Genomic DNA, 21,016 nt, shown 5'->3' with positions numbered 1-21,016 from the left:
TCTTTTGGGGAAAGACTATGATATATCTTTGAACATTCAGTAACATAAAAAGCTAATTCATTTTCTTGTAGATCAGAGAAGATCTTCCAATTTTTTAAACATCCTGTGGGTATGGTATTAGCACCTGAAAAAGAAAACACAAATTTTAACGAGGCATGTGCTATACATGTGTTCATAGAAAAAAAATTTACGATTTTACTACACTCACTATCAAGCCCAATTTTCTGGATCTTTTTAACATATCTCTGAAGCGTCATAAACTTAATCCCGTATTTGTCCGCTACTGGTCTAAGAGGTCTTTCATTTTCTATCACCTTCATTACTGCAGCAATAATGATTTCCTGTTGCGTTTCACCACGCTTAGTTTCTTCTTGTAGGTTCTCATTTCGATCTATTAAAAATTTACAATTTTATTTACAACAAAATCTAGGTTATTAATAAACCTATAGCATTTTTCATATAAAAATACTTGCACGTCATTCAAGATTTACGACGTCAGAACCCCACAGCGTTGCCAAAACGTCAGAATAGTTAGTAAAGTGAAGAATTTTTAAAATGTCAACTATTTGTCAAACTATTATATTAACAGTAAATACACTTAGTTTTAAGACTACTGCAATACACTAAAATACATAAGAAAATATTTTAATACAAAATTATATATTCTAAATTTTAAACTTACCTCTTTTAGGGCTTTAATAGTAAAAACGTTCTGCCATTATTTCTTTTTCAAAATAATCTATCTTACATAAAAGCTTATCAGCTTTCTACAGACTATTTATTTGTTTTGGCATAGCACAATCACAATACACAACAATAATTAGTTTTTAAAGCTATTAATCTAAATTTAATATGTATTTATAACTACAATTTATTAATATATATTATATTATGATCAAATTGTGTAAGAAACCAGAACATAAACAAAATTCTTACTCTAAAAAAGCGGCAACCTTTTATACACTTTTGCCACACGCTGCACTGTCAATAAAATTTGAAGTATTCTCATATCAGTTGCGTACAATTGTCTAATCTATTTAATTAAAATTATTATTTTGTGGACTATTAGACTTACAGAGTTATTTCATAAAATTTATTTTATTAATAATAACAAATGTTTTTGGTTATTTAATAAATATAATTCTAAAATTTCCAATATAATGATGATTACATTTTTCTGATTATTACACCATGTCGACGCCTATGAAAGATCGAGCAGTTCCGTATGGGTTTCGTATTATTAGCTATGTTAGGAAAATTTGAACTCTAAGGTTGACGTTCTGGAAATTTTAAATATAAGTGACGTCACTTTATATAAATTATGACGTGCAAGCATTTTTATATGAAAAATGCTATACACACAAATTTCTTGAGATGGGGCAGGTTGTTATAGTAACAACTTGTCATGCTGCCATCTCGTTAAGTTGATTAAACTTAAATGTAACAACCTGCCCCGTGTAACAACTAACCCCGGTCTCCCCTACTGAAAGGTTTTTGACCTCGCTGAATACGAATTATGATGTCAAAATTTAAATATTTTAAACGGCAGATCCTTAATAGCAAACAAAATTTATCAAAAATGAGAAAAATTAGACATAGCAGTGTACCAACGAATATAGACGCATATGTGAAGCCAACGGGCTTCAATGTATATCAGGAGAAGCCTAGTTATTCTTGTATTTTACCCATCTTTCTGGTTTCTTGTATTGCGCGTATGTTTATTTTAATAAATATTAACTCCTTGACTAGTGCTTTATCTCTATCATTCAAAGATTTAATGCTATAAGCTCGGCATCCTGATAATATTCCTTTTAAGTCTTCTCCTTTTCATTTTTCTCAACTTTATCGTTAACTTTTTTTCTGTGAGCAGATATATTTTTTTAACTCATGACAGGATAAAAACGTTAATGAAAATCCCATATATTAAATTACCATGTATTCAATTGTTACGCATCTTTAATTATTTTAATAATCTGTTATAATGCTATATATTTATCTTACACTAGATTATAGTTGTGTAACATAATTTTCTTGATTGACAAGATAACATAATTTCTCGTATTATGTGTAGCGTTACATACAGAAAAATGTAAATTAATTTTCTCTTCTGGTTTTATTTTATGAGTGAAGCAGTATCGCGAACGAGTACCTTCTGAAACGGTAAAATTGCGTATTATTCTGACAGAGTTCGATATATCCAATATAATTATTATGAGACATACCACAAAACTTATTATCAGAAAAAGCTTTAGGCATTATAAAACAATTTAGTTTAACTAGTTGCTATACGATGTGTTCCAGTATGCCAAATAGAACGCATAATAGCGTTTTTTAACAAAATTTGTTTGGAGGTAAACTTTTTTGTATATTTAAGAGAGATGTGGACGATACAAACATATATATATATATATATATATATATATATATATATATATATATATATATATATATATATATATATATTGTTATGATGTGTTTTTTGTTTGAATGATGAGCAATGAGTATTTTTAATAATATAGGGTTTTTATCGCGGTTCTCAAAGAATTAGCTTGTAAGTACTTTTTTAAATTATCTTTATTATAACTATTATGAAACACACATATATATCTAACCTAGTCAATGTAAATTTAAAATAAACTATCTTTAAACTGATATTCTTATAAAACTAATTAAATTCTATAGACAATCTAAAATTTAAACAAACTATCTTCAAAATTGAAATTGTTATGACACTAACTAAATTATATTAACAAAATTTTGTACCTTTCTTTCACTGAATGCCTAAATGAACTGTTTTCCACTATATATATTCTAATCACCACTGAAAGTCTTCGTACTTCGGTTATCCTTGTTTTTGTTAAATTTCTTTTTTCAATTATCAGCTTCTACTAATTTAAGATATATTTTTCTTCATCAGCATTTATATACCACCAATCAAACCAGCAAACAGCATTTATATTTATTCTTCTTTTCAATATACCAATATCCAATTATTATAAGTTGATTTATACTAATCTCCAACCATAATATAATTTAATTTCTTCCAATATACCTTTTTTTATCTTCAATAATTATTTGTGTATAATTATAAATGTGCATTAAATTATATGCATAATTTTTAATCTTCATTTAACTCACTATATTAAACTATTGGACTATTTGTACTTGATTCACTGACTCTAACTAACTTTCATAATAAACTGCTTGACTTCTGACTAAAAACTTAAAAACTGCCATCTTGAATCCAAATCACGGGTATTTATATGTTTTTGGATTTCTAGAACCATCTCGTAAGATATCATGTTCTATTCAGTTCTATTTAATACATGTCTGAATTTTCTGGAACAAACCATTTCGCAAACATGGCCATCTCCGGAGATCCAGAGAATTCCATTCTTTTCTATTAATAATTTTGTTGACATTTAGGCTTTTCAGATCAGAATAAACATTCAAATTAGTAACTAACACTCTAATTTAATCAAATACACATTTCAAACAATATTATTATAATAACCCCACTTTATATTCCCAATTATTTCCTAAAATGTCAAATTGGAGACAGAGTTTGTATAGTTGGTTGCCTAGTCACATGGCTCACTTAAATGTATCTACCAAATCATAACTACTAAAATACAACTTTTTACAATTATTATATGCTAATTTCTTAAAATGCCCTCACATAAATATTTTTTATAAAATTCTCTAGTATATAACTTATTTAAAACAACCAAATATCTAATATTATGTAGTATATAACTTATAAATTATTTTCTATAAACCCTAATCGTATCAATACCCCAAAATAATATTTAAAATAAATAATTTACTTATTATTTTTTTAAATATTAATTTTCTCATACCTTATTAAATTTAATAAATCAATTTTTTTTATTTAAAATGTGTTAAATACATCCCTGTTCGCTGTCTATGTCAAAACAGAGAACAACGGAGCACAGTTCGGCTATTCTATGGTCAAACTGTCATGTCAAATGGAGCAATGGATGCGATATCAGAGAATAAAATATAACCTTAATTAAAAATATAATAGATATGGTGTTCTGTTTATTTATAGACAAAATCTAGGAATTATTTCCATTCAAAATAACTTTCATCAATATAAATTGGTAAGTTTTTTCACTTTATTATATTAGAAAGACATTTTTATAGCAATTATAGTATCAATTTTGTGTCTAACCCCAAATTATGATTTTTAGGGTACAAATTAATTTCCATATATACAAAATTCAACAAGTATGATGTCAAATTGATTCAAAATAATGAAATCTACCATCTACCATTTAACAAATCAAGTCTATTGAATAAAATGGATATATCAGTAAGTTATTAGTGTTATTATATTTGTGTTAAAGGTATAGAAAATATTATTCAATCTCTTCATGATATTGAAAAATGTCGTTGATATGAAATATGCCTCTTAGTCTGTTCTCTGCATCTATTAACACATAACTATTTAGTCCATTCTGATTTTCAATTGTATATGGACCTTCAAACATTGGTTGTAATTTCTTACAACGGTTTTCTTTAACATTACTTTTTCTAAGTGAACGAATTAACACTTGGTCTCCTTTTTGAAATGTGATTGGTTTTTTTATATTTCGATTTTGTCTTCTGATATATTTTTCAGCTTTCCTCCTAATTCGGTTATTCACTTTCTGCATTACTTGTTCTAACATATCCTGATTATATTCACTAATCCACTTTCTGTTTCCTATATGGCCAAACATTAAATATTCTGGTACTTCCTCTGTATTCAAATTATGTGTATTATTTAAAAAATACTCTACTTGTGGTATATGTTGCTGCCAAGTTTCGTGTTGATTTTGGCACAGTATCCTTAAATATTTTATAACTTCTTTAATATATCTTTCTGCAGGATTTGCCTGAGGATGTCTGATACTTGTAAAATGAATTTTGATTCCCTTTTTCTCACAAAATGTCCGAAATTTTTGGTTGTTAAAATATGTAGCATTATCTATTATGCAATTTCTAAATGGTCCTATTTCTTCGAAAAATTGATTAATATATAATTTTAATGTTTTAACATTTGTTCTAGAGCAGGGATATAGTTTAATAAATTTTGTATATAAATCAACTATCACTAGTATATGCTTTTTTCCTGTTGGACTGAGAACTAAATTTGAAATAAAATCCATGGAAACTGTATTTAATTTTTCATATACAACATTAGATTTATATGTGTTCTGGTTTTTTAAATTCTTTTCTTTGTTTAGTTGACATATTGGGCATTGGGTAGTAATTTCTTTTGCTATACTTATGTCATTCTTTGCAAAATAATTGTCCCTAAATAGCATCCATAGCTTTCTTGAACCAATATGCATATAATTGTTATGTAAATTTTTCAATATTTTCTTTGCTAAAGTTCTAGTTATTACATATACTTCTATGCCATTTATTATTTTATAATATACCCCATCTTTCCTAAGGACTTTTTGTTTTTCACTCAAATTGATCTGATCTCTTATAATTTCTTCTTTAGAATATAATCCAGTACTTTCTACTAATTGATTTAATCCAATCTTTATTGTTCGCTGCCCTTTTTGTGGTGTATTTTCTAACCTTGATAAAGCATCTGCCACTATATTGGATTTTCCAGAAATGTATTTGATTTCAAAGCAGTATTCACTAAGTATTAGACTCCACCGATGTATTCTACTGTTTCCATATTTGTTATTTAATATAGACGTTAAAGCTTGGTGATCTGTTTCTATTGTAAATTCATTACCCAACAAATAAAATCTTAATTTTGTGACACAGTGTATTATACTTGCTAGTTCTAATTCTGAAACTGAGTAACCCTTTTCATGTGGCTTTGTGATTCTTGAAATGAATTGTATTGGGTATTCGACCCCATCATGTATTTGTAATAATACCCCTGATAATCTCTCTATTGATGCATCTGTTCTTAATATGAATGGCTGTGTGTAGTCAGGATAGTATATTTTCAAATTTGACAGAAAAATGTTTTTAATTTCTTGGAATGCTAGTTCTCTTCTCTGATCCCATCTCCATTTTACACCTTTTCTCAGTAGTTCAAGTAATGGAATTTCTTTTATACTTAGATCTGGTATCATCCTTTTATAATAATTAATTATTCCAATAAATCCTCTTAAAGTTCTTAAATTGTGTGGTGTTTTATATTCCTGAATGACTTGTGTCCGTTCTGGATCCATTTCGATTCCCTTAGTGTTAAGTTTATAACCTAGATATATGACTTCTTTTTGAAAAAATGTACATTTTTCTTGATTTATTTTTAGTCCAACTTTGTCTAATCTATTTATTATAATTTTTAGGTGTTTCTCATGATCTTCAGCCGTTTTAGAAAAAATTAATATATCATCAATGTAGTGAATTACAAAATGTTCATATTGATCCAAAATATCATGAAGACATCTACATAGAGCACTGCAAGATGATTGAAGTCCAAATGGTACTACTTTGAATTGATATACTACTCCATCTATCTGAAATCCTGTATACTGTCTACTTTTTCTTTCTAGAGGTATTAACCAGAAACTATGCTGTAAATCGATTTTAGTGAAAAATGACATTCCTGTAATTCTTCCTAATATTCCATCTATACTCATTGGTGCTTCAAATTGCTTTTCAGTAATCTTGTTAATATTCCTTGCATCCAAACATAACCTGATTTCACCTGATCTTTTTCGTACTACTACTATGGGATTTATAAAACGTGTGTCTGCTTTCTCAATGATTCCATCTTCTAACATATTATTAATTGTTTTGTTTACTTCTTCTCTGTATTTATATGGTATTGGGTATGATTTTGTTTTAAAATCTTTTTCTTCTTTAACTTTTATACTATGGATATAATTTTGTGCAATTCTATTTTCTTTATTGACAAGTCCCTTGTGTTGCTGCAATATGGAAATGACTATTGATTTATATTCTTCAGGGCAATTTAAAACTTTTATCACATCTTCTTCTTTACAAATAAAATTATTCTTCATTATGTACTCATTATTCCTTGCTTCCAATTTTACGCACTCCGCCTCGTAGGCATCCATCTGCTTAAAATTTCCATTCCGTAAATATTCACTACAATAATTATTCTTTACATTCTTTTGGGACATTTCCCTATCATCAAAATACATTTCTTCTTCATAAACATCATTATTTTCTTTTAATAATATCCTATCAACTCTTATTCCTTCTTCTACCTCATCTTTCTGCATAAATTTAATTATTTGCCCTTCCAAAGTTACCATTTTTTCTTCAAAATCTATCTTTACTTTCTTCTTTTCCAATTCATCATTTCCCATTAATATATCAACACATAAATCCTTGCATATTAATTTCTTTATTAAGAATATTAATTTTAAAATTGGCTAGTTTATCAATTTCACCCAACTTCTTATTATTTGCACCAACAATTTTAATTTTTGGAATCTTTATTATATCTGATAATTTTAATGTATTAAAAATAAAATTCTCCGAGACTAAAGTACTTTCTGAACCAGTATCTATCATAATCTTAATCATTTTATCTTTGGCCAAAGCATTTATATAAATTAAATTAATAGATTCAATAATTTTATCTTCATCTAAAGAAATAAATTCAGAAGGTTTTTCATAATAGCAATGGCCTAACTTGTAATTCAGAAAGTTTACTGCACAAAATTTTGATTATTAGAATTGTCAGATTGTATCTGACTACTTGGATCTGATGTACTATGTCTTTCCCTACTATGACTTCTACTCACATTTTCTTGCCTTGTACGATTTCGTTCCCTGTCTTCGCAGCTCCTATTCCTTTGTACACAATTTACCTGTCTGTTATAGTTAGGTCGCTCTGTATTTCTTCGATTATTAAAATCTTGTCTATTATTATTAGTACTGTTATTAAAATGTTGTCTATTATAATTACTGTTATTATTATTAAAATTTTGTAAATTATTACCATATCTATAATTATTATATGATTGTCTATATTGTTGATTATCATTTTTATTATATTGAAAGTTATTATTGTTTTTTCTGTTGTTATTATTACTTGTCATATTGCCTCTTTGTATTCTTTGAATAAAATTAATAAAACTATCTATTGTTTGAATATTTTGTACAGTTACGGTTTGCACAACATCAGCATCAAAATGTCTAGATACATTTAAGACTGTTTCATCCTCTCTAATTGGTGGTTCTAAATATTTTGCAACTGTTATCAATTTCAATGCATAATCTACCATATTTGATTTTAAATTTTGATTATACTTTCCAAAATATAGAATTTCTCTAAACTTTGCTTGCTCTAATTCACCCCAATAATAATTTAAAAATTTATTTTCAAATGTTTGAAAGTTATCTAAATCATTTTCAATACTAGCAAACCAAGTTGCTGCATTGTCATTTAATGTCATTCTAATATAATCTTTAATATCATTAATATTATTCACAAATCTTAATTTATGTTTTAAACTATTTATGTATACTCTAGGATGCAAATTTTTTATATTACCAGAGAATTTAATCCCAGTCTCATTTGTTAAATTTAAATAAGGTCTCCCTATGTCTCTCATTTGTGAAATATCATCTATTCTCTGTTCCACATTTCTTATTTGATTACTATTTATTTGGATATTTTGTTGTATATCGTCTAATTTTTCTTCTGTGTTTCTCCTGTCTTCGTTAATTTTTACTTCTAAGTTACATTTCTGTAACTCTATTTTCTGTTCTATATCTATCTTATTATCTTGAATAATCCTCTTTACTTCTGTCCTCTCATTGTCTATCCTTTTCTTGTAGTCTTTCCGTATAATTTTTATTTCATTTGCTACTTTTTTCTCTGCAGCTTCAAGTTTTTTATCCATTTGTTTTTCCATTTGTTTTACAATTTTATTATTATTATCTTCTATTTTCTTTTCTAATTTTCTATAATTCTCTTCCAATTTTTGTTCCATTTTTTTCATGTCTTCTTTGACTTCTTTTGAATTCTCTTCCAATTTTTTTATGTCTTCTTTGATTTCTTTTGAATTCTCTTCTATTGTCTTGTTCATCTGCATCATTAATGACACAAACTCTCCTCTTGTATAGGTTGTGTTTCTACTTCCACATCTTCTTCATTCTTTTTGCTTCTTGTACCTTTCTTTCCTTGAGACATTTTGAGACTTTACTTGTTCAAATATAATTAAAAATAAATTCTATAATTTTTCCTTTCTACTGATAATTAATTTAATTATATGAGAGCACTTATCTTCCCAAACTAATTCTTTTAAATAGAGAGCCCCGCGTTGGGTGCCAAATTGTTATGATGTGTTTTTTGTTTGAATGATGAGCAATGAGTATTTTTAATAATATAGGGTTTTTATCGCGGTTCTCAAAGAATTAGCTTGTAAGTACTTTTTTAAATTATCTTTATTATAACTATTATGAAACACACATATATATCTAACCTAGTCAATGTAAATTTAAAATAAACTATCTTTAAACTGATATTCTTATAAAACTAATTAAATTCTATAGACAATCTAAAATTTAAACAAACTATCTTCAAAATTGAAATTGTTATGACACTAACTAAATTATATTAACAAAATTTTGTACCTTTCTTTCACTGAATGCCTAAATGAACTGTTTTCCACTATATATATTCTAATCACCACTGAAAGTCTTCGTACTTCGGTTATCCTTGTTTTTGTTAAATTTCTTTTTTCAATTATCAGCTTCTACTAATTTAAGATATATTTTTCTTCATCAGCATTTATATACCACCAATCAAACCAGCAAACAGCATTTATATTTATTCTTCTTTTCAATATACCAATATCCAATTATTATAAGTTGATTTATACTAATCTCCAACCATAATATAATTTAATTTCTTCCAATATACCTTTTTTTATCTTCAATAATTATTTGTGTATAATTATAAATGTGCATTAAATTATATGCATAATTTTTAATCTTCATTTAACTCACTATATTAAACTATTGGACTATTTGTACTTGATTCACTGACTCTAACTAACTTTCATAATAAACTGCTTGACTTCTGACTAAAAACTTAAAAACTGCCATCTTGAATCCAAATCACGGGTATTTATATGTTTTTGGATTTCTAGAACCATCTCGTAAGATATCATGTTCTATTCAGTTCTATTTAATACATGTCTGAATTTTCTGGAACAAACCATTTCGCAAACATGGCCATCTCCGGAGATCCAGAGAATTCCATTCTTTTCTATTAATAATTTTGTTGACATTTAGGCTTTTCAGATCAGAATAAACATTCAAATTAGTAACTAACACTCTAATTTAATCAAATACACATTTCAAACAATATTATTATAATAACCCCACTTTATATTCCCAATTATTTCCTAAAATGTCAAATTGGAGACAGAGTTTGTATAGTTGGTTGCCTAGTCACATGGCTCACTTAAATGTATCTACCAAATCATAACTACTAAAATACAACTTTTTACAATTATTATATGCTAATTTCTTAAAATGCCCTCACATAAATATTTTTTATAAAATTCTCTAGTATATAACTTATTTAAAACAACCAAATATCTAATATTATGTAGTATATAACTTATAAATTATTTTCTATAAACCCTAATCGTATCAATATATATATATATATATATATATATATATATATATATATATATATATATATATATATATATATATATATATATATATGAAAATTACTGAGTTCTCGGGAAGAACCGCGTTGAGAATTTAAAACTCGACGTTTCGGCACCCATTTTGGAGCCATTATCAAGAGGGATACGGTTCGGTTCGAGTTCGGGGTCTCAATCTGCCTACTCCCCTCACTCGAGACGTACCAGTATCGTGTTCTATATTGCAAGAACTGTCTCTCGGCACTGAGGTCTCAATCTGCCTACTCCCCAGTGTGAACCGTATCCCTCTTGATAATGGCTCCAAAATGGGTGCCGAAACGTCGAGTTTTAAATTCTCAACGCGGTTCTTCCCGAGAACTCAGTAATTTTCATTCATCTGACCGCGGAAACTTATCCGAACATATATATATATATATATATATATATATATATATATATATATATATATATATATATATATATATATATATATATATATATAGAGTTTGGATAAAGCATGAAACAAAGTAAGAATCGAGTTATATCAGAGTGTTGATCTGGCAACAACTCCACTGGCCCTAGGGTGTTGACTGAAGGCTAACCGCTTCTGCTAGAGCAGGAGTTCCCAACTAAATTTTTCCAATGACCCCTTCATCAAGGTACTACAATGACGAGGACCCCCACTATTTCCTAAAGACCTAAACAAACCTAAAGTTACCTGAAAAGAGCCAAAATATGTGAAAACATAAATCAAACTAATGCTATTTAGGATTTATTTGTGAAAATACAGAGTACCTACATAAGTACATTATTGGTTTTAATTTTCACTCCTCAATTAATGAGATACGTTGAATTTAACCTTAGAATCCATTATTTCTGTAATATTAGGTTACAAACTTGAAACTTTCACTCTGAAACCCAACCGTATGTCAAGCCGATTTCTATGTATATTTGTCTTTCATGAAGCACATGAAAGAAAATGCTTGCTCATACCGATAGGTTGTTACAAACGGAAGGATTTTGGAAAAGGAAGGGAGGAGGAAGGAAGGAAAATCGAACAAAACACATTATTATTATTTTTTTTCTTGTCCAATGTGCTTTCGTCCAATTGAAGAGCAAACATGTCGCTAATGCTAAGTCTGAAATTCGTCTTTGGACAGAGAGCGGAACAGTACTTATTATCTTAACAACCGCATCACCCAACACTCTCTTGCATAGAATTATTGCTGATGGTAGTATAAGTTCTTCAGCAATTGTGTTTTTTTTCCACATTTAGCGACAAGCTGAGATAACTCATAAGATGCAAGGGTTGCATTTTCATTTACATTTGCACCATAGTGTTTAGTAATGTTTTTACGAGAACTTTTAAGCTCTCCTAGTTTGTTTTAAAAAAAATCGAATGACTTACTCTGGATGTTTTGTCTCAAGATGGCGACGGAGTTTTGCTGGCTTTATACACTAATTCGAAAGGCTTTCGTAGCAAATACACATTGAGGTTTAGGCTGTTGCTCAGGGCCAGTGAACGTGAAACCCATTTCCAAGTAATCAGAGTTGCATTTTCTAATTTTTGCAGCACTGATCTTGGTCGAATTAGGTTTAAGAGATGCTGACGAGTTGGGTTCAAGAGACACTGACAAGTTCGGTTCGAGAGTCATTGACTTTTTAATTTTAACATTGAATGCATTTTCTCCCTCTTCGTCTGTAGATCTATCCCGTTTTAACGATCCACATTTTAACCAACGGTCCATAACGCATAATGTAACTTTCCATGAGAAACAAAGCTTTAAAATGTTGCACAAAATCACACGATTCAACACGGTCAGGGACCGCACTAGCAATGAACTAACTAACTTACTAACAATAGCCGACTGACATCTCTGTAATGCAAACAGACAGCGACGCATTTTAACGGATGCATAAAGCCAAAGCAGGGTCCCATCTAGTTCCAGTGCCAGTGGTGGTGAAGAGGGTAGGCCGAATCTGTCTTACACGAAAATATTTTTTTTTAAGTATATAAACAAAATTATAGTTAACAATCTAAAATTTGATATAACTTTGAGTTTGCGCGATATATGTTTTTAATTTTAAAGATTTAGAGAGAAAAACTCTGTTTTCGCTTTCCTAAAAAAATTTGCAAAATGGACATACCGTTTTTCTCCCTGGTTCTTCATATATTTATTTTTATATCTTGCGGACCCCTCAGTCATACCTCGCGGGCCCCAAGGGGTCCGCGGACCACCAGTTGGGAACCACTGTGCTAGAGTGTTGGTTTAGTGGTAGTTCCTTACCCGTTCTTGGAGTGTTGATCTAAAACAGACTATTTTTTTCCGTGGCTAAGTGTTGATTAGTCACTTCCCGCTCCTCACCGGACCGAGGGTTGATCGATTCGTCTATCTCTAGTCGTCTAACCCGCCTTCCTTTCTTCGCCGCGTGTCTATTCACAAATCGTAATTGTCGTTTCAATTTTATGACATTAATTGTATGTGCCGACCCTGTCGGATTGGCATTTAAATTATGTACCCAGCCTTTCGAATATAATTTTATTTTGTTATTTATTTGTTTCAAATATGTTTTCATTTTAACTAAACCAGATTACTAAGATTTCTGTCTAGAATAGCTACCTGTCACACATAAAACGATTAGAATAAGGAAAAGAATTGCTATTGACGTTGATGTAATATAGGAGGAAACGTGTGGATAAAAATAAGAATAATTTATATAGACACAATTTATTTTTATCTATATTAAAAGTATATAGTTATATCACAAACATAAATATGAATTTTCATATTTTAACTTCTACTTCCAGGTGATCTCGGTCTTTTTCGTCTATAATAACGGTCTTTATCTCTACTCCTATCGTCTTTCATTGCTAATCGTCTCTGTTCTCGTTTTCTCCTCTCCTCCTCTTCTTTAATTTCAAGGCTTATGGGTTTTCTAAATGGTCGATCCCGGCCACCAAATCTTAACTGACCAGATTCTTTTTTGCCACCAAAACCTCCACCGAGCCTTCTTGGTTTCCAGCCTTTCAATAAACGTTCACATTCGAAGTCAACAAATATAATACTTCCTAAAACAGAAAATAAATAAAATAAAACTAAAAAAAAAACAGTGTATTCACATCAGGATTAGTAATAAAACACAAAAAGAAAAAGCAGATTATTATTATATAAATAAAAGTTTTAAGAAAAACATTTGAAGTAAGAATAATAAATTCTCTTATAATTCTTGCATTGTGAATGCCGAGAAAAACTGATGAATTTACTAAAAGTGGATCAACTACAAATTACTTCAGTCCAGAGCCAAGTAGAAGTGCCCAAAAGAACTGTCCTGGACTGTATAAGAGTCTAGATCCACACACAGTACAACTACCAATAGAAAAATATACCAGGCCAAGCACATGACAAAATATGTATTGGACAGACATGGGCTAAAGTTTATTCGTTTACCAAATTCCCATCAGTAAACATGAGCATGTGTTGATATTTGCCGTCTCATTCGTCTAGAGCCTATTAAATTTAATTTATTACCGTAAGCGAGACAGATTTTCATGTTACAGATCCCAACTTGCGAGCATTTTAAATTCAAATTGTATCGTGTTGATTTTTAAGTTAATATATTGTGTTATATTTATGTTATAGTTATTGTTAAGTTATTTACTGGTTGTGTTATTTTTTAGAGTTTAGTTAAATTGTGATATAATGATTAAATTTCAAAAAATTCTTACACTAACAGTTTCAAAAGTAAATATTTTTAAAAATCATATAATACATAGGTCGTACATCAGTACGACCCTGTTTGGCTTACACGTGGTTCTATTGACGATTGGGAATTTGTAGAATGAATAGGGTTTAGTAGGTATGAAGTTCATTATCATAACAGCTTTTATCTATACTGAGCTAATAGGAGTGACTAACCACCCAAATGAAGGAAGGCATATTACATGGCCTATCTGAATTACAATTTTTTGTTTGCTGGCTCTATATTTTCCAGTAATATGTATATTATCATATTACTGTTGAGTATACAGCCAAAAATATGACAAGTCCTGAAAAAATATCTCAGAAAACAAAAACATTCATCAAAAACCATCTCCTTCATATTTCATTGCAAAGAAATTGACAAAAGATTATTTTCCATTGGTCACTTAAAGTAATAATGCTTGAAAACATTTCCATTATTATACATGTTACATAAGCATGTTTGAAAATGAACAAGTTTGTAATGATAATAAACATTTTTGAACCTGGTATTCAATCAATCCCCTATGATCATTAAATACATGAGGAGTAAATTTTAGTTGGTGGATAGATAAAATCAAAACTTACCTTCAAATAATTGAAATCATTACAAATTACAAAACAGAAAATATTATCATAACTTACCTTCTACATTTAATTTGTTTGCTTTTTGATAAGCTTCTTCTGCTGCACTCTCATTTTCATATTCAATAAATGCATATCCTTTAGGCATACCAGTTACAACATCCTTTACCAATCTAAAACGCCTTAACCTCCCATACTGTGAAAATACTTCCTTGATAGTTTCTTTGGTAATGTTGTAATTCAATCTACTAACGAAAAGTGTACATCCTGGTTTTCCTTTCACATGCCTGTTGGGAACGTATGTTGAATACATAGCTCTTTCCACAGCTCTGTCATGTGGCTCTATATCTGTTCCATCTATAGATCCTACTTTTATTGGATCAAACACTTTTGCATATTTTGACCATTCTTCAGTCTTTTTCTATAAATAATGTAATGTTAAAACAAAAATGAAAATTGTGTTTTAAAAGGTTACTAAATATTTCTATTCTTTGAGTATATATGGAATGATATGTCTTTAGTTTTACTATTTTTTAATAATTACAAGCATGTAAGTTCAATTTTTAAGAATTAACTCATGATTCTTAGAGCCTGAGAAATATTCCATTTGTTATTCTCCTTACTTGCTAGAGTCTCCTCTGAAGCAATATTGGTGCCCAATAGCAAAGAATTTAGACTGCATATATGCCTCTATATTCTTTGGTAATGCCCTCTACTATATATCACTGATGATCGTATCTTAATTAAATATACTTGGAAAAATAAGTTTACTGTATGCAAATCTCATATAACAGCAACAAATTAATAACAACATAATACTGTTCCAGAACATACATTAAAATATAAAGTAACTTGACGTACCTCAGACATAATAAATGTAATTTTGTAATTTAATAATTCTTTCTAATTTTCTATTACTTATGTTGGGTAATTGTAGTCTTGTCTGTTTGTTTAAAATGTAAACATAGATTGTTTTGTTTTTATGTCTGTTCCCACGTTCCCAGTTCCTATAAAAAACATAAATTAGAATCACAGTATATACCACAAATAGTAGTGTAAGTGGAGTAGGACATGTGGGGAGAGTGAGTTGCATGGGTCCAGCCGTTCTAATGGCGACGGCGCTACTAGTCATGTTCGTTAGGTGGAGGCGAGGTATGACATGTCAAGAGGCGTGTGACGTTGATATAAGTGCTGTTGCCATGATTTTACTAGTTTTGCGTATTTACCCAAATAATGATTATACTATACGATGTTTTCCAAAAAACAAAGATAAGAAAAACATTTGAAGTAAGAATAATAAATTCTCTTATAATTCTTGCATTGTGAATGCCGAGAAAAACTGATGAATTTACTAAAAGTGGATCAACTACAAATTACTTCAGTCCAGAGCCAAGTAGAAGTGCCCAAAAGAACTGTCCTGGACTGTATAAGAGTCTAGATCCACACACAGTACAACTACCAATAGAAAAATATACCAGGCCAAGCACATGACAAAATATGTATTGGACAGACATGGGCTAAAGTTTATTCGTTTACCAAATTCCCATCAGTAAACATGAGCATGTGTTGATATTTGCCGTCTCATTCGTCTAGAGCCTATTAAATTTAATTTATTACCGTAAGCGAGACAGATTTTCATGTTACAGATCCCAACTTGCGAGCATTTTAAATTCAAATTGTATCGTGTTGATTTTTAAGTTAATATATTGTGTTATATTTATGTTATAGTTATTGTTAAGTTATTTACTGGTTGTGTTATTTTTTAGAGTTTAGTTAAATTGTGATATAATGATTAAATTTCAAGAAATTCTTACACTAACAGTTTCAAAAGTAAATATTTTTAAAAATCATATAATACATAGGTCGTACATCAGTACGACCCTGTTTGGCTTACACGTGGTTCTATTGACGATTGGGAATTTGTAGAATGAATAGGGTTTAGTAGGTATGAAGTTCATTATCATAACAGCTTTTATCTATACTGAGCTAATAGGAGTGACTAACCACCCAAATGAAGGAAGGCATATTACATGGCCTATCTGAATTACAATTTTTTGTTTGCTGGCTCTATATTTTCCAGTAATATGTATATTATCATATTACTGTTGAGTATACAGCCAAAAATATGACAAGTCCTGAAAAAATATCTCAGAAAACAAAAACATTCATCAAAAACCATCTCCTTCATATTTCATTGCAAAGAAATTGACAAAAGATTATTTTCCATTGGTCACTTAAAGTAATAATGCTTGAAAACATTTCCATTATTATACATGTTACATAAGCATGTTTGAAAATGAACAAGTTTGTAATGATAATAAACATTTTTGAACCTGGTATTCAATCAATCCCCTATGATCATTAAATACATGAGGAGTAAATTTTAGTTGGTGGATAGATAAAATCAAAACTTACCTTCAAATAATTGAAATCATTACAAATTACAAAACAGAAAATATTATCATAACTTACCTTCTACATTTAATTTGTTTGCTTTTTGATAAGCTTCTTCTGCTGCACTCTCATTTTCATATTCAATAAATGCATATCCTTTAGGCATACCAGTTACAACATCCTTTACCAATCTAAAACGCCTTAACCTCCCATACTGTGAAAATACTTCCTTGATAGTTTCTTTGGTAATGTTGTAATTCAATCTACTAACGAAAAGTGTACATCCTGGTTTTCCTTTCACATGCCTGTTGGGAACGTATGTTGAATACATAGCTCTTTCCACAGCTCTGTCATGTGGCTCTATATCTGTTCCATCTATAGATCCTACTTTTATTGGATCAAACACTTTTGCATATTTTGACCATTCTTCAGTCTTTTTCTATAAATAATGTAATGTTAAAACAAAAATGAAAATTGTGTTTTAAAAGGTTACTAAATATTTCTATTCTTTGAGTATATATGGAATGATATGTCTTTAGTTTTACTATTTTTTAATAATTACAAGCATGTAAGTTCAATTTTTAAGAATTAACTCATGATTCTTAGAGCCTGAGAAATATTCCATTTGTTATTCTCCTTACTTGCTAGAGTCTCCTCTGAAGCAATATTGGTGCCCAATAGCAAAGAATTTAGACTGCATATATGCCTCTATATTCTTTGGTAATGCCCTCTACTATATATCACTGATGATCGTATCTTAATTAAATATACTTGGAAAAATAAGTTTACTGTATGCAAATCTCATATAACAGCAACAAATTAATAACAACATAATACTGTTCCAGAACATACATTAAAATATAAAGTAACTTGACGTACCTCAGACATAATAAATGTAATTTTGTAATTTAATAATTCTTTCTAATTTTCTATTACTTATGTTGGGTAATTGTAGTCTTGTCTGTTTGTTTAAAATGTAAACATAGATTGTTTTGTTTTTATGTCTGTTCCCACGTTCCCAGTTCCTATAAAAAACATAAATTAGAATCACAGTATATACCACAAATAGTAGTGTAAGTGGAGTAGGACATGTGGGGAGAGTGAGTTGCATGGGTCCAGCCGTTCTAATGGCGACGGCGCTACTAGTCATGTTCGTTAGGTGGAGGCGAGGTATGACATGTCAAGAGGCGTGTGACGTTGATATAAGTGCTGTTGCCATGATTTTACTAGTTTTGCGTATTTACCCAAATAATGATTATACTATACGATGTTTTCCAAAAAACAAAGATTTTTAGTAAATTCTACTAAAATCACAACCACAAAATTTACAATAACTTATTTCTAAAGAATTTTGAGTATTCACCGAAAAAAAATGTGTTAATGGCAACATTGTAATCCACGTCTTTGCAAAATGCAAATGGCAAATGGCGCCAAAAAAAAACATTGTATCCCAAATTTTAGAAATAGAAGATAAAAACAGTATATAAAATTTTATATATCTAATACACATTGCTAAAAGAGAAGAAGGTACAGCACCAAAATGGTATGAAAAAATCAAAAGAATATTTTTTGTGGATTGGTAAAGTTAGTTGGTTTGACCGTTGATTGAAATGTTCAATCAACGGTTTGACGAAGGACTGTTAAATATCAAACATTCTGAGGATTAGGAGTTTATTTTTACAAACACCAGGTAAGAGCAGCATTAATTATTCTACTTCGGAGCAATAGTTACATACTAATTTGTGATGATCCTGAAGAGCAAGATCGCAGAAATGATAGAGTTTACACTTTATTATCTACGGATGGTTCTTTAAGGAAGAGTATTTTAAAAGGTATGGAACTTATAACAAACCAGTATTACTGAATATAGAGGGATCTATATTTGTAGACACCCTGACAAGGGCTTAAGGAATGAGGAGGAGGATATTTGTTGCCAATACTTCACCAAAGAAAATTATACAAATAAACAAGTGTCAGAATATCTGTGTTTTATTTTGTCGTTTTCGGGACTTTGGTTTGTTAACGTAATGGAAAACAGATATGGTCCTAAAATAATAAATAATATAGGTATACTTCGTTTGATATTATGTTATACATTTATATATAAAAATGCGTAAGTGTATACTATATTTTTGGACAGAGAATATATTTTTCTAAATAGAATAAAGTTTTTATCTCTTGTATGAGTATATTTATTTTCTATTCAAAGCATACTTTTTGAATTTTGTCGCCTAAAATTCAGAGATTATTTTTTGAATTTGCCTCTTAAAATTCAGAACCAACGCTTTAAATTTGTCACCAGATAAAATTAGTTTTGGCCCGTCCGCATTTGGCGCTAGAAACTTTTTTCCAAATATTTCTATAGGACTTACCTTACTAGAGGGCTGTTTACTGTGATTAGAATTTGAGGTTGAGGTTAGATTTGATTTTCTTTTCTTTATGTTATGTATGGATCACAATTTAAAAAAAAATGGACATACTTGTAAATTGTACATACTTATGGATGCATGGAGTTTAGATTCGAACTCGATGTTCTCTGTCAATGTTGTGATGTTTACATACACGGTGTCCCAACATTTATACTCTCTAAAACTCAGTAGAATAAATATTTCGACAAAAATTCAATTCTGAGGGGACCGATATTTATGCATAAATAATTCATGCAATTTAAACTCCCTGCTGGAAATTGCAACCCGCATGAGTTTTTAAGTAGAAATCCTGTCATAAAGTTTTCAGATGTAATTTGATGAAAATTTTTGATTGTTTCCAGCAGTTATATTCGTTTATAGTTTGCTACGTTTTATCCCCCGTGTTTTTTGGCTATCAATGTACCGATATTTGTTTTCTATTCTCTTGGCATCTTCTCTGTTTCACTATTATTTTATCTGGTATTTCCATTTATATTTTATATGTATTTAAAATATTTATTCAATCTTCGAACTGTAATGTTTGCTGTTTGTATATCTTTATAGTGGTCTGTGGTATATACATTATTCTTCTGGTATCATTCGCAGCCAAAACGCAGAGTGCAAGCGCCCATGCTCGAGTGTAAAAGAATGTATGCTCCACTTTTAGTTTAGTTTTCGGAGACTATTAGTTCTTGTTGGTAGTTTGTCTTTTAAAATACCCTTGAGTTTTTCCGAAATTTGGTTTGAGGTAGTTTGATTGATTTTCAGCAGATTCACATGTGACAAGTCAGTTTACTCTCTTGTGATGTTATACAGTTTTTTAAAGAGTTTCCTATGGTTTACAGTGTCGTAAGGGGCGATTCTTCTTACAGTGCCTAGCCCTTAAGGATGTTGGCTACCCTCATGGCTATTCTAACTTTATTGACTGCTACTCATAAACAATTCTGTAGTCATTAAGTTGTACCACTCGCGGCGATTGCGCAGCCATGATATCCTATGCCTTCCCCTGCACATTGTTTTGGAGCAGGTGCATCGATGTTCTTCACACATTACATGGCCTACATATTCCAGTTTACGTCGTTTAACTGTGCTTAAGAAGCGGTAAGATCTATAATTATTGCCCCAAATAGTTATTTTGTGTCTTTCACACATAACTTCGATAAGGTGAGTGAGATTCAATATTTGTGACGCAGTCAGTTAGATCCCCCGTCTAAAATCATTTTTTTCATTAGTACCTACTCCCGATGGAATTCGACTAAGG

At 29.8% G+C, this 21,016-nt stretch overlaps 2 protein-coding genes across 2 annotated transcripts; both read right to left on the bottom strand.

The window, feature by feature from the left end:
- Positions 1–13,354: 13,354 nt before the first annotated feature.
- LOC140434214 (U11/U12 small nuclear ribonucleoprotein 35 kDa protein-like) lies at positions 13,355–15,993 on the bottom strand. Its single transcript, XM_072522305.1, has 3 exons — positions 15,815–15,993; positions 15,014–15,374; positions 13,355–13,698 (listed from the first exon to the last, which is right to left on the bottom strand). The coding sequence occupies exons 1-3, from the start codon at positions 15,821–15,823 to the stop codon at positions 13,421–13,423; spliced, it is 648 nt and encodes a 215-aa protein (XP_072378406.1). The 5' UTR covers positions 15,824–15,993; the 3' UTR covers positions 13,355–13,420.
- Positions 15,994–17,334: 1,341 nt separating this feature from the next.
- On the bottom strand, positions 17,335–18,399 carry LOC140434215 (U11/U12 small nuclear ribonucleoprotein 35 kDa protein-like). The gene is made up of 2 exons (XM_072522306.1): positions 18,227–18,399; positions 17,335–17,786 (listed from the first exon to the last, which is right to left on the bottom strand). The coding sequence occupies exons 1-2, from the start codon at positions 18,233–18,235 to the stop codon at positions 17,415–17,417; spliced, it is 381 nt and encodes a 126-aa protein (XP_072378407.1). The 5' UTR covers positions 18,236–18,399; the 3' UTR covers positions 17,335–17,414.
- Positions 18,400–21,016: the final 2,617 nt, after the last annotated feature.

Source organism: Diabrotica undecimpunctata, chromosome 2, assembly GCF_040954645.1.
Source record: "Diabrotica undecimpunctata isolate CICGRU chromosome 2, icDiaUnde3, whole genome shotgun sequence".
In the NCBI taxonomy this organism is placed as follows: Eukaryota; Metazoa; Arthropoda; class Insecta; order Coleoptera; family Chrysomelidae; genus Diabrotica; species Diabrotica undecimpunctata.
Note: the sequence above shows the minus strand (reverse complement) of the source record. Positions and strands in the feature narration are given on the sequence as shown.

Coding starts and splice junctions, on each gene's coding strand:
- LOC140434214 (XM_072522305.1), bottom strand. Junction 13,699..15,013: donor AAACAAATTAAATGTAGAAG/GTAAGTTATGAT, acceptor TTTCTGTTTTAG/GAAGTATTATATTTGTTGAC.